The sequence below is a fragment of the Terrapene carolina genome, unplaced genomic scaffold, assembly GCF_002925995.2.
Source record: "Terrapene carolina triunguis isolate 2854851 unplaced genomic scaffold, T_m_triunguis-2.0 Scaffold231, whole genome shotgun sequence".
NCBI classification, from domain to species: Eukaryota; Metazoa; Chordata; order Testudines; family Emydidae; genus Terrapene; species Terrapene triunguis.
The window spans coordinates 8,197,524-8,211,853 of NW_020664582.1; the positions used below are offsets into that span (position 1 = coordinate 8,197,524).

The 14,330-nt window shown below is 37.6% G+C and overlaps 1 protein-coding gene across 6 annotated transcripts in view; it reads left to right on the plus strand.

Moving 5' to 3' along the window:
• The window catches only part of RABGEF1 (RAB guanine nucleotide exchange factor 1), a 53,192-nt gene extending 40,596 nt beyond the window's left edge, over nucleotides 1–12,596 (plus strand). For 3 of the 6 annotated variants that reach the window (XM_029912559.1, XM_029912561.1, XM_029912563.1), the window contains 6 exons: nucleotides 3,830–3,999; nucleotides 6,023–6,104; nucleotides 7,317–7,449; nucleotides 7,876–7,967; nucleotides 8,734–8,990; nucleotides 10,248–12,596. In XM_029912559.1, coding sequence (XP_029768419.1) covers nucleotides 3,830–3,999; nucleotides 6,023–6,104; nucleotides 7,317–7,449; nucleotides 7,876–7,967; nucleotides 8,734–8,990; nucleotides 10,248–10,646 — 1,133 coding nt within the window. In that variant the 3' untranslated portion in view covers nucleotides 10,647–12,596. The remainder of the gene's footprint in view (nucleotides 1–3,829; nucleotides 4,000–6,022; nucleotides 6,105–7,316; nucleotides 7,450–7,875; nucleotides 7,968–8,733; nucleotides 8,991–10,247) is intronic. The other 3 variants (XM_029912560.1, XM_029912562.1, XM_029912564.1) reach the window with 1 other exon arrangement.
• The last annotated feature ends 1,734 nt before the right edge of the window (nucleotides 12,597–14,330 follow it).

A 14,330-nucleotide genomic window follows, 5' to 3' on the forward strand; every position in this document is an offset into this window, starting at 1 on the left:
GTGAACTTTGAACCAACAAGTTGCCTTTAGGAAGGAAAAAATGAAACTCAAATTTCTTAGAAGAGATTTGTTTCCTTGCACAATACTTCAGGAATCAAACTATAAAAGAAAACAAATTTCCGTTTTTTAAAAATAGTGAATGAGTCTGTATGCTTGTTCATCTTTATTTAAAAAAAGCCTCTAAAGTGCTGCACTAAAAATAACCATGCTAGAAATAGGACTTTAGTTTGTGTAAATTTGTTTGAATTATACCCAGTAAATTCTCAAAATATGTCTTCAGGCCATAGTTCCATAAATTAGGGAGAAGCAATTTTATGTTGTGAGAGAAGCCACTTTTTTATCATCTGAGTTGAATAATAACAAAATTGACAAAGTAACTGCTCTAGGATCTTGTCCAAAATCTTAGCCATAGCATGTTGTTTGGCATTCTGATGTTCTGGTCTCTAAAGAAATGCGAAATTGCAAAGTCTTTATTTTACAGAATATATCGGGTATATACACGTTTGGGGATTTTTTTGGGGGAGTACTAGAAAATACTTTTTTTTCATATTCTTATTCATTGACTTTAGTCCAAGTAATGGCACAACCGTAGTGTGAAGCAGCTGTAATGCTAATGTTCTGCTGTGGCACCCAATTGCCACATAGAAATGAATGAAAAAGGAGATCTTCATGTAAATGATGTTTATCCTCCTTGTAAAAATGATCCTTAAATCCCCACACTTCTGTTTTTTGTATTGCTGATACATCTCCTCTTGCAGGCTCTTCCTAACCTGCTCAAATGGGCTTTATTCCTTTTCTGTGATTAAATTATCAGTAAATATGCATGCTCACTTACTATGGAATAAGTGTAGTAAAGTGTATCACTGAAATCACATATCTTACAGAATGTAATGAGCAATACACAGTATGCTGCTTTACATGTCTTAAGCCAAAATTTCTGTGTAGAGAGTAGTATCAAATAAAATTGCAACTTCCCTGATTCATATTAAATTATTACAAATTTGGGTGCTGTGACTATTAAAGAGTAAAGTTATTTGAAATTAGAGAGCAAATGAAAACTGCTCTCAAATTTTGTAGCCACGTCTGTAGTAACTGTATCGAGATGGAGGCTATTAATATTTTACTTTTACTAAGCTGAAAGTGTCTCTCATGAAGCTTTCTAAACAGAGCTTTTGTAGTCCTTAAACAAAAACTAGAAACAGCAGAATGAGGCTGCCATTTTTAGGGATATCTAATCAGCCAAATGTCATAGGAATAGATGGATGATAAAACTTCATGCTGATAAATTGAATACTGAAGGAAACCAATTAGTTAAAATTCCACATTGATTTAATGGTGAATTAAAATACATTATTATAAAATTTGATATAATTGAGTGAATACTCTTTCAAAATTAGAGCTTTTTTTCTTTTTAATTGTATTTTATAAAGTGCATATTCTTAACCAACTAGTTATGTGATACTAAATTTAGTAAATTATTTACTCTGTCATGGTAATCTACTAGATTGCATTTAAGTAGTATTCAAATTACTATGTAGACTCCATTCTTGCATACCGCACAAAAATCTCTGCTTTGAATCTTCAGAATTTTTTTAAATTCCTCTTTATACTTAAAGAACAACCTTTGGGTATAAATAGAAATGAATGGATTTGCTTTAGCAATATTGATCTTAACTGATAGAATTCAAATACTTCCATTTATATGGCTTATAAGGAGTAGAATTTTAACACATACTGGTACAGTAACTCCTCGCTTAATGTTGAAGTTATGTTCCTGAAAAATGCTACTTTAAGCGAAACGATGTTAAGCGAATCCAATTTCCCCATAAGAATTAATGTAAATAGGGCGGGGGTTAGGTTCCAGGGAAACTTTACATATGCACAGTATAGGTTTTAAACAAACAATTTAATACTGTACACAGCAGTGATGATTGTGAAGCTTGGTTGAGGTGGTGAAGTTAGAGGGTGGAAGAGGGAGGGATATTTCCCAGGGAATGCCTTACTGCTAAATGATGAACTAGCACCCAGCTGAGCCCTCAAGGGTTAACATGTTGTTAATGTAGCCTCACACTCTACAAGGCAGCACGAATGAAAGGAGGGGAGACAGCATGGCAGAGAGACAGACACACTGTGTGTGTGTGTGTGTGTGTGTGTGTGTGTGCGCGCGATGCACATTCCCCATTAAGTACGCTGACCCCACTCTAAGTACACTGCCTTTTTAAGTAGATCAGCAAGCTGAGACAGCAGCTGCTGCCAGCAAGCTCCCTCCGTCCTGAGCCCTGTGGTGTTCCCCCCCGTACCCTCCCCCCCACTCTGTGGAGATGGAGTAAAGGAGCGGGGAGGGGGACACCCTGACGTTAGCACCCCTCTTCCCTTCCCCCGCACAGCAAGCAGGAGGCTCCCCAGAGCAGCTCCAAGGCAGAGGGCAGGAGCAGCACACGGCAGTGGGAGGAGGGACAGCTGGCAATTGATAGCTTGCTGGGTGGCTGCCGCACAGGGAACTTAGGGGAACGGGGAGCTGATAGGGGGGCTGCTGGTCCACCTTGGTTCCAAGCCCCCACCAGCTAGCTCCAACGGGCTGCTCTTTCTGCAAGTAGTGGACAAAGCAGGCGGCTGCCAAACAATGTTATAAGGGAGCATTGCACAACTTTAAACGAGCGTGTTCTCTAACTGATCAGCAACATAACGAAACAACATTAGCTGGGACGACGTTAAGTGTGGAGTTACTGTAACTGCGTTACTGCTAATAGTGTCTATACTAATTTCCATCAAGAGAAGACTATATTGCTAATTGAGACGCCCTTGAAGAGTCTCTCTCTTAAACATTGCTGGTCAAATTGATCCCTGGTGTACAACTCCATTGAAATATGTGAAGTTAAACATGAGAGATGAATCTGACATAGTGTTGAGCCTATAAAAATCCTATTGAGTAAGAAACAAAATTAAATATATTAACTTAATGGACAAATTATTTTCCTCTTATTTAAAGGAAATCTTTGATTTTTTTGAAGTCCTGCACGTATGGCTACTGACACAGTGCATTCTCTTGTTCTGCATGTCATAAATGGGCTTGTTTGCGTTGAAGATCTGCTTATTAAGAATATTTTCATGTTTTTTCTGTCTCTTTGCTTCTCGCTTTTCATCATGTTCATTTACATCATCTTACATTCAATCATTCATTTTGACAGTGTTGGCTGGCAGACTGAGAGGTGGGTGTGCTAAACTTGGGTAGAGAAGATCCTATCAAGTTTGTATGTCTGTCTTGTAAAGTGCAACCAATATTTTCTGAAGTACGTGTTTCCAGAAGAGAAATGTGTGGAAACCCCATGTTAATGTATACATTTCCAGCTTTGTAAACTTGCATCCACTACAGAAACAAATTCCACTAAACAAAGGGTAGGGGATTTCCCATCTGTTGTTGAGCTCCGTGTAGAAAACTGGAGCATATTTGGTGTTTCTGCTCTGAGTCAAACATTAAAGCCAGATTTTCACTTACACTAACACTGCTCTGGCAATATAAAGGGGTTTTCAAGTGAGCATGTAACTGTAACTTGCACCGACGTTGTCTCCTTTATACTGTCAAAATTAATGTGAAGGGTCATTAATGTAAATGAGAATCTGGCTTTAAATATTTGTGAATGTTAGCTTAATAAGCAGTTGCCTTTAGTGGTGGTTCAACATGTCACTATTTAATCCTGCTTTCTTCAGAAAAGAAAAATTCATCTTTATGTATAAAAGTTTAAATTAGGTTTGTCTTGCTATAATTTTTTTAATCTGATACATTAACTGATTACTACAATTAATCTCTAATTGTTTCTAATTTTCCCAGCAGAGATTCATGAAGCTAAGGCTCCTAGCCCTTCAATAAACAGGCAGGTCAGCATTGAGACAGATCGAGCATCCAAGGAGTTTATAGAGTTTCTCAAGACCTGTCATAAATCTGGCCAAGACATTTATAAGCAGTGCAAAATGTTTGTGGAAGCAATGCATCACAAAAGGGTAGGTATATCACATGCATTATATAAGTGACACACATTAAAAATGAGTGACTTAGGCAGAAACAAAAGATTTTAATCCTTTATACAAGGGGTCCGCAATCTTTCAGAAGTGGGGTGCTGAGTCTTCATTTATTCACTCTAATTTAAGGTTTCGCGTGCCAGTAATACATTTTAATGTTTTTAGAAGGTCTCTTTCTAGAAGTCTATAATATATAACTAAACTATTGTTGTATGTAAAGTAAATAAGGCTTTTAAAATATTTAAGAAGCTTCATTTAAAATTAAATTAAAATGCAGAGCCCGCTGGACCGGTGGCCAGGACCCCGGCATTGTGAGTGCCACTGAAAATCAGCTCACGTGCCGCCTTCGGCACGTGTGCCATAGGTTGCCTACCCCGGCTTTATACAAAAAGCTGTATCGTCAGTTCTCCATTGAAGTATTGATGTGGCTGTAGTGCCACCTAGGGTTGAAATGATACAGCATTCATAAGGCCCTTCAGTTTTGGTTTTTATTTTGTTTGAAATTTCTCAAGATTGTATTGGTGCTTACTATAAAATTTGAAAGCTTAAAAAAAGGTGCAAAAAATAACTTAACAGTTTTCTGGGTAAATATTGGGGGACAGGAGGACAGAAAAAGCAACAAATAGAGAAAAGTAAGAGTACTGAATGTAAACACAGTTTAATGCTGTGGTTTATTTCATGGACTATATATTAGCAGTACATACACTTACACAAGCATGTGTATGCATATATTCCATGACACTGGACTAATTTATTAACATAAATGCAGTATTGGATTTTCTCAAGATAATCAGTATTTTTGTGTACTCTAAAATTTGGGGGAAATGGATAAGAAAAACAATAGTTTTTATAAAACCTGGGAATTTGGGGGGGTTTTTTGTTTTTGTTTTTTTTAAATGAAGGGCATTAAACATTGAGTATCTACTGTTAATACTATTTTCTTCTGTTTCAACTATAGCAATACAAATGGCAACCTGAAAATTAACTGGAATTTCAGATTGTCACCATTTTCATTAGTCCCCCTCCCTTTCTCTCATTTATAAGTCATAGAAAAATCAGAAGATTTGTGAACCTGTCTCTTACTTTAATAGAAAATAAAGTTGAGTATAAAATGCTTTTAAGGCTCGTGGAACTTTAAAATGTTAAAATTATTCCTTTTGTCGTTCCAAAATATACGTCATTGCTTTTGCTCCTTTGAAAACTGAGGCCACCCTCAGCTTTCTGTTGCCAGTTTGCTTGTGTGCTTGTACAAACACCACTGAAGCTCTAGGAATTGGTCATCAGCTGAGGAAGACTGCTTCTCTGTCACTACCTGTGTAAATGGTTCTGTCATGAAGTTTTCCCTCCAAGTAATACTTATTACCTTCTTACAGCACAGGTTGCTCTTTGTGCACACACAACGTGTGAGCGCATGCTTAAGTTCCATTGACTTTAATGAGACGTAAGGACATGCTTAAAAGCTAAACAAGTGCTTAAATGCTTTGCTGAATAGAAATGGCTTGCTGAATTATGGTCCAATAGAAATTAATCTTTGTGTTCCAATGGTTACTGCCATTGTCAGTAGTAACAGCACTTTGCACTTTTATAGTGCCTCCATTTCAAATTGCTTTAAAAATGTTAACAAGTTAAGTGTCACAACTTCTCTCTTAGGTTAACAAACTCTGTTTCCATTTTACAAATGGGAAAATTGAAGCATGAAAAGATTAAGTGACTTTTTCCGGGTCACACAGGAAGCCTGTTGCAGTGCCCAGCCCCATACTTTAAATACAGCTCCATCATTCCACCCGTTCGTGTTTGTGGCATTGAGCAGAACAAATAAACGTGGTCTTCAAATCACAATACCGAGAAGATAATTTGTCCTGTTTTATGGTTCAAATAAATCTGTGTTCTGTAGAACTCTTGCTGCTGTTAGATATTTTCCATGAAAGCATAGGTACATGACTACTTCTATGCCATTTACCGTTTGTGTGGCACCATTTCACTTAATATCAGTGTTCTGTCCTAGGAATTAAGTATTGAGGAACAATCTGAATGTGCCCAGGACTTCTATCAAAACGTAGCAGAGAAATTACAGACCCGTTCAAAAGGTATCAAACTCTTCTTTCTCTCACACCTTATCATTGAAACAGTATAATGTTTAGGCCACTTGCATCTCCTGAATCTCTCATGTTCTCTCTCTCTGTCCCTATGTGACATTGTTACTTTTTAATAGTAAACACTCTAATTAGAGCTATTCCAAGTAACATCACTGTATTTAAGATTCTGTAAAGTTCTGCCATCTAAATTAATTGTCAGAGGGTATTTAAATATTTTAAAGAAACCCTGCCAAGTAACAGTTCAGTTCACAAAACATTTGTTGGGCCATAACTTAAAAAAAACAAAAACCACTAAATTGTTGCTGTTTTAAAACTGGTATATTCAGTCCTTTTTAATTTTCTATTTTTTCATATCTATGCTTTCATCTTTCTTTAAACTGTTCTGCAATTTAACTTGTATTATTTGTATGTAATCTGTCTATTTATCCAGTATTTGGTATATTCCCTAAACTTGGAATGGGAAGTAGCACAGTGAGTGTATTTTGAGTGGCACGTACCTTACTGTAATTATTCTCAAAAACTTTAAGCCTTCTTGCCTCTGGGGTAGTTACGTGTGCATGGAAGTGCGTAGTAAGTTCAAAAGGCCTCTAGCTCAGATATTTCATACTATAAAATGCATAGCAGCAGAACCAAAATTAAAATTCATAGTGCAGAGTAATATTTCTCAGTCCACTTCTGTGTCTCTCGAGCTTGTCCACAGTGAGTATAGATCTGACTGTACAAGCATGACTATTCTGACCCTTGAAACAAGCCCACTTTCCTTTTGGTTCCTGAGAGGCAGAAACTCCAAAGTTGAAAGCAAAGTATATTAAATGTCTCCACATTGTAAACTGTGCCAAGGAGCATATCCGTTCAGGGGTTTAAGTAATTTTTTTAACCTAGATATTAAACCTCTTTGGAGCTAGGAACCTGTTTGATCTTCAGCTTCATGCCTTGCGTGGCCCTAGACATATGGTTATCTCAGAGCATCCACACTCGCTCCTTATTGTTGTATTATTCTTTACTTCTGAAAAGCACTAGATTTGGTACATCAGTACCTATTGTTTAACTCACATTTGACTTGAGCAGTAGAAGGGAATAACTCAGACCTGTGCTGACTCAGTGGTTATTGTGGCCAACTGGCATTAAGTCCTCACAAACAATCCTATGGTTCCATAAACCATCTAATTTACTACCTTTGGGGGATGGGTTTGTATCTTTCAGTTTCCCCAGAAAAAGTTGAGAAAACAATGGACCAGATTGAAAAATATATCATGACTCGATTGTACAAATATGTGTTCTGCCCCGAAACAACTGATGATGAGAAGAAGGATCTGGTTGTCCAAAAGAGAATCAGGTAAGGATTTCTGAAGAGAAATCATCTAGAAGTCCAAAATCGCATGAGTGGTGTCTATGCCACTCATGCCGAAACTAGTATGCAGAAATCTGTGCCCAAGAGTGGCATTAATCTATTAACTGAAGACAAGGTTTTGGATTAATTCTTTTATAGCTTTTTGTTAAAGTAATGGAAATGACTACGCTGGCTTATTTCATTTAAAATAATCATGCACTCACTTGTAGCATATTAATTATAATATAAATGTTTTTCTGGGCAGTAATCTAGTTTCCTTAGTGGGTTGAAGTGCTTGCCTTGTCAAACAGAAGGCTCCTCATATGATCGCTTAATTAAAGAAGCTGTTAGCATACTGTTAACCTTTGCAGCTGACCTCAGACGACTTCACCGCTATGGGTGATGTGTGTTTTCATTTGTTTCTCTTGATAGGGCTTTACACTGGGTTACTCCACAAATGCTGTGTGTTCCTGTTAATGAAGAAATTTCAGAAGTCTCCGATATGGTTGTGAAAGCAATTACAGGTTTGTGAACTATAAACTAGCTTATCTTCTCTAAACTAACTATTTGAAGAAGTAAAAAGTACAAACACCTACTTTTTCATAGAGACTATATTTTCTGCTTTAAACAAGTGTCTACAATCCTGAATATTATATACATAAATTCATTCCTCTGCAGAAACGCTTTGGAAAAATCTTGCTTCTGTAACTCACATTTGTTTCACTGGTATCTTTAGGGGTAGATATGCCTCACTTAGGCCCCAATTCAGCAAAGCACTTAAACCCATGCTTAACTTTAAGCATGAGAGTAGTCTCATTGATAAGGTTGTGATTGGTAAGATTGAGGTGCTTAGCTACCATGCTGAATCAGGACCTTGGAGCATATCTGTCATCATTCTTATGTGAATCCTAATATTTGTACTGTTTACTTTGTCAACTATTGAGATCAAACAAAACTCTTAGTTCTGCTTTTCGAGAAATGGGTTCAGTTTTTGGATCTGCCACAGACTAATTGTGTGATGTTGGGCAAGTTTCCCATCTATAAAATGGGAATAATATTTCCTTACCTCATGGAAGTGTTGTGAGAATAAATCCAACCATGTTTACTCAGGAACTAGGTTGAAGTGGGAGGCATATTAATACTTAGTTTTCATACAGCATCAAGTAGAGTAAATTAAACACAAATAGTGCAATCTGATAGCAATCCAGTGGGTCACCCTTTACATATGGATTCACTAGTGTGGGCTTCTGATGACTGGAGATCTAACTATATAGGGTTTTTATCTTACAGATATTATCGAAATGGATTCAAAACGTGTCCCTCGTGATAAATTAGCATGCATCACCCAATGCAGCAAACATATCTTCAATGCTATAAAAATCACAAAAAACGAACCAGCTTCTGCTGATGACTTCTTACCAACACTCATCTATATTGTTTTGAAGGGAAACCCGCCCCGTCTGCAGTCCAACATCCAGTATATAACCCGCTTCTGTAATCCAAGCAGGTTAATGACTGGAGAGGATGGCTACTATTTTACCAATCTGGTAAGTTCAAGAACAGTGTTGCTGCTCTATACAATACGATCATCTGCTGTTTGATCAAGGCATTCCCAGCAAAGGTGAATGTCTTAATGCTGAAGGAAGCAGAAAATGTAGTCACAAGATAATGTGAAAGTATTCTTATGAAACAGTGTATTGCTGTTCAGGCTGGAGTGCACTCCCTTTCACTTTTCATTTCTTCTTCTTTCCCCTCCCTTCTAAGTTAGATGAACCAAACAATGCTCTGGTTTCATAGCCACTTCTTTAACCAGTTCAGGCCTTTGATTCTGACCAGTGGTCTGCCCGTTCAGACCTGGGCAAGCTTTTATTTTGTAAGAAAAGTGAAAGTTCAGCTACCACTTGATTTATGTTAACCTCAAGGTTCAGGCATTAAAGATATAACAAGATGAAGAACCATTAACTTGTAACAGTTTTGAGAAGGTTGACTGACTACCAGCTATTCAAAATCTATTGAGGCTCAATTATGCAGCGCTTGTGCATGCACAGTTGCCATTTGAGTCGGTGGGAGTTCATCATGTGAAAGGCCTGCAGGATCAAGTCATTGATAGAGAGGGACAGTCCTGTGGAAGTATCCCTAGAACAGGGCAGGCATGTGTGTTTTTGGCTGAACAAAACTATGAACTTGGATACCCTGGAATTTGCATATGTAACACTTCTACGAGAAAAATGATTTTTTTTTCTTAATATGAAATACTTCAGTGTTTATTCTAAATAATGCTTTCAGAAGGAGAACACTTCAAGCTGAGATACATTCCTCCCATTTACTTTTTTAGAAACAGATTAGATAGCGTAGCATGAAATTATGCTCAGTACATAACTAAAACAAATGCACATAGTATAAAGGCTAAATTAAACATGCTGCTGTCAACTTTGTCTTTTCATTCTTTCACTTACTGTTCTTTTTCAAAATGCAGTGACCCCATAGTTTGCAATGGAGCTTCCTCATTCAGTCAGCACACAATTGCTTTGTACAGCCAAGATGACCTGATCTGAGTGGTGTTCTGCAGTTTCTTAAAATGTTAGTTATTTTTATTTTTTGTGAACTGCCTTTTTTTAACCAGGCTACGCTGAGAGGCTTTTCAGGAGAGCAGCAATTTGCTGTCAGGTGATCTATTGAACCATTAAAGCAACCACCATATTGTTTATATAACAGCACGATTAAAATGCAGAACACATGTTGTTATGGGCTATGACTTGCATCATGTACCCTGCAATGACGCACTCTCTCTGTTCTATGTGTAGTGCTGTGCTGTGGCCTTCATTGAAAAGCTGGACGCTCAATCTTTAAATCTAAGCCAGGAGGATTTTGATCGCTACATGTCGGGCCAAACGTCTCCAAAGAAACAAGAATCTGAAAACTGGTCATCTGATGTGTGCCTAGGTGTTAAACAGATGTATAAAAACTTAGACCTCCTCTCTCAATTGAATGAGAGACAGGAAAGAATTGTCAGTGAAGCCAAGAAGCTTGAGAAAGACCTTATAGATTGGACTGACGGAATTACTAAGGAAGTCCAAGATATTGTTGAAAAATATCCATTGGAAATAAATCCAAAAAATCAACCCTTAGCAGCTATTGACTCTGAAAACGTAGAGAATGACAAATTGCCCCCACCACTGCAGCCTCAGGTTTATGCTGGATGATAATTTACCAGGAAAGTATTAACTTCAAAAGGAATTCTTACACACCTATTACTGTTTGCTGCTTGGAAAGGGGAATAAGTTTGAGGCTAAAAAATCAAATGAGTTTAAATCAGTACATTTTTAAAGGTACAATTATTTTGTTTAGAGTGTAATAAATTGTATTTATTTTAGTCAAAGTAGGTTTCTATTAGGCTTTTGTGGTTTTTTGAACTGAATTTAAATTTTCTACACAAAGCCAATGTAATTTTTAAGCAACACTAGTCCATTGACAACTTTTTCCTGAAAGTTTCCTTCTAGGCATGCACTTGTGTTTTTAAATAATGAGTTTAATTTAAATTTAAGAAGAAAAAGATTAGCAGTACTTCTTGAATAATGCAAGGCTGGGCGTTCTAGCAGAAACTCAAAGGTACCAGTGTTCCAGAGTCTGAATTTATTCTATAGTTGTAATGATGAAAGATATAGTGTAAAATAACTATGTAGAATTGTAAATAGGTTTAAAAAAGTAATGTTTCAACTGTGCATGGCACCGTGTGTATTAGTACAAAATGATATATAAAAATGTCCATTTTTAGCACCTTTTATTTAGTTCAATATTAACTTCACAGTATATAAGGAAGTACGCCATTAATGTATTTTAGCAAGCTGGGTGATGCAACAGAATGAACTGCAGATTTGAAAGCTTGACAGAACTATGTCATAGTATTCATAGCTTTTAAGCTCCTTCTTTATAATAACTCTTGGGATCTGAAATGGAAATATTTTTTCATCTTAACATTTTCCGCCATTTTTGTCAGTACACTGGTGGTCTGTTGGGTTGCAGGTAGGTGCTGGTGTTGCTTATTTCTAAGAAGAGAAAGCATTGAAGCAGGTTTTGGAAGGAGAGGAAAATGGCAGACTTGGAACATGTGGTGATAGTTGTGGGGGAAATGGCTCAAATGCTCGGCTAACAGTGACTTACTCCCTTTCCTAATAAAGTGAGTTTGTATTGTTTAGCCATTTCCCAATAATGGGCCTTGACCACTTCCCCCGCCCCTTTCCCCCCTCCACAATCCAGGCATGCATCATATGAACATGTTTTAGAGGCTGCTTTATTAAGAGCATGACTCTGCTATGAGCAAGAAAGAGTATATTTATTTTTTACAAAATTGCACTATTCCAGGCTTTAGTGATTTTTTTTTTTTGAGTACTGAAAGTGAACAAGTTAATCAAGGTTAATACAGTTCACTTCACAAAAGCTTTACATCACTGTGTACTGTATTTCATGTGAAAAATAACCCGGTAGTCCACTCCACAAAACATGTAACCATTTGCAGATTTTTTTTTTATACTCCAGTGAAACATTTTATATATCATTTTAAATATCTTCCAGTTAATTTAGTCTGCCATGGCTTGTATGTGTACCTGTGATATTTAATGCTTTTCAGAGAGACTTTCCTTAGCTTGGCTAAGGGCTGTTTTTAAGCAACATTAAATTTTTTTCCATCAAGGGGAGGGTACCTATCTCTTCATTGTATTCCATTGCTTTAAAAATACTGATACTTCAAAATTTGCACTGCAATAATTTCAGACCAAAACTGTGACTTGTCCTATTTTTAATTCTCAAATTGCTGTGTTTAACGGTTTGAACTATGCATTCCTAGTGTTTTAAAGGTAACTAATTACCCACATTTCCCTGCAGAGATGCAGCAGTGAGTCAGTTGATCACAAGAAATTACTCTGAGTAGTTACTGTACATTGATGAGACTCTGCTCCTAGACTGTTTAAGACCTGATCAATGCTTGTAGTGAGTGTTTATTTTCTCTACATACATTAGGTGCTAATTCTGATATCCAGGTACACATTTGTCTCTTTCCTAAAACTAAATAAATAAAAAAAATGTACACACCTTTTAGCTACTGCATACTAAATTGCTGTTAAATAAAAATATGTGCATTAGTCCTTTGTTAATGAGTTCTTCAAAAATCCTGCTTTTATTGTAATGCCGCTGTTTAAATATTTGTTTACTTATGTCAGGCACCTGCTTTTTTCCATATTTGTGGAGGGGAAGAAACATTGGGTGTTCGTGTGCTCTAGATTTTGGATACGAACCTCTGACTTTAAATACATCAAAGGGTCTCAGTAGCAGAACTGTTTTTGACCTTGGAAAAAGATCACTGAAACAGAGAGCAGTGGAGTAGTCAAATGACATGATTCTTCTACAGTGCTTTTCTAGCTACGGTATTTCAAATTCATTTATCAAACCACCAATGTTCTGCCACAGGCATAAATTAAGTCTCAATTACTTCTCTGAGGTGGGTGAATTTGGCTAAGTCTACACTACCCGCCTGAATCGGCGGGTAGAAATCAATCTCTCGGGGATCGAATTATCGCGTCTCGTCAGGACGCGACAATCGATCCCCGAATCGACGCTCTTACTCCACCAGCGGAGGTGGGAGTAAGCGCCGTCGACGGGGAGCCGCGGAGGTCAATTTTGCCGCCGTCCTCACAGCGGGGTAAGTCGGCTCCGATACGTCGAATTCAGCTACGCTATTCGCGTAGCTGAATTTGCGTATCTTAAATCGACCCCCACCCTGTAGTGAAGATACACCCCACCCTTTGTTTCATACTCATTTTACAAATGGGAAGACCGGTGGAGAGGTTGTGTGACTTACCCACGGCTCTAGAAGAAGCTGGTGTCAGAGCTGTAAGTAGAACTCAAATCTCTGCATACTTCCTGTGGTAATTTGGGTTCCAGTCTAGCACTTAGATAACTGGACTGTGTCTGCTATGGAAAATAAAATGGTGACAGGTTTTTAAAGCAAATGGCTTAAGATATTTAGCCTTGCCCACGGGCAGACAGTAAACAGACAAACCTATCCACAATGTAAGCTATGTAGATGGCATATTTAAGCAATAATGTACTTTGCACTGTTTAAGATATAAAAGGAAGTTTTTCCCGGTCCCAAAGAGATAAGGAAGACAGACACAAAAAGACAGGATACATTGGGAAATCCAGAGCAGGAAATAACTTGAAGGATTTTTATATTTGTATTGGCCCACTTTTGAGGAATCAGAGAATAGTGAGTCTTTATTACTGCTGGAATAGCAGCAGTGGCCATGAACATTTTTCATAGTAAACAGGAGCAAGTACTTGCCAATCAAAATATTTGGCTACCAGATAAGGTCAATATAGGTCACTGAAATGGAGAAGACAGGCTGCTAACAGTTTGTCACAATAACTATATGTTGTTAGTGATTGCTTCTCATTTTCATAAGTGTAGAAAATCCGAACCATAGTTGGTTAATGCTACTGAAAATAGTGCGTTAGGGAATCTCTGATCAATGAGCTGAACGAAGTTGTCTTTGAACATGAACCAACTACTTACTATGCCTAGATCAGAGAAGCTACTTTGCAGTAAGAACTGTTACCAAACTATGCATTCTTCTTTTAGTAGTGTCCCTATGGGTACTCCATGTGAGCATGTGTGTGCGCCTGTGCACTCTTAACTGGAGTTTGTGATCAGCAGTGTCTGCGTCTGCACCCTAGACACTCCCGTGCTCCTGCATGAGGGTACACGGGGAGGGGCTGATCAGCCAGCACTCCAGTTCCTTCTCAATCACCTGCAGCTTGAGACAGAGCACTGTGGTGTCTGTTTAGCTAGCCACTTGGCTTGCTACATCTCTTGCTCATATTTTCTTTATTTC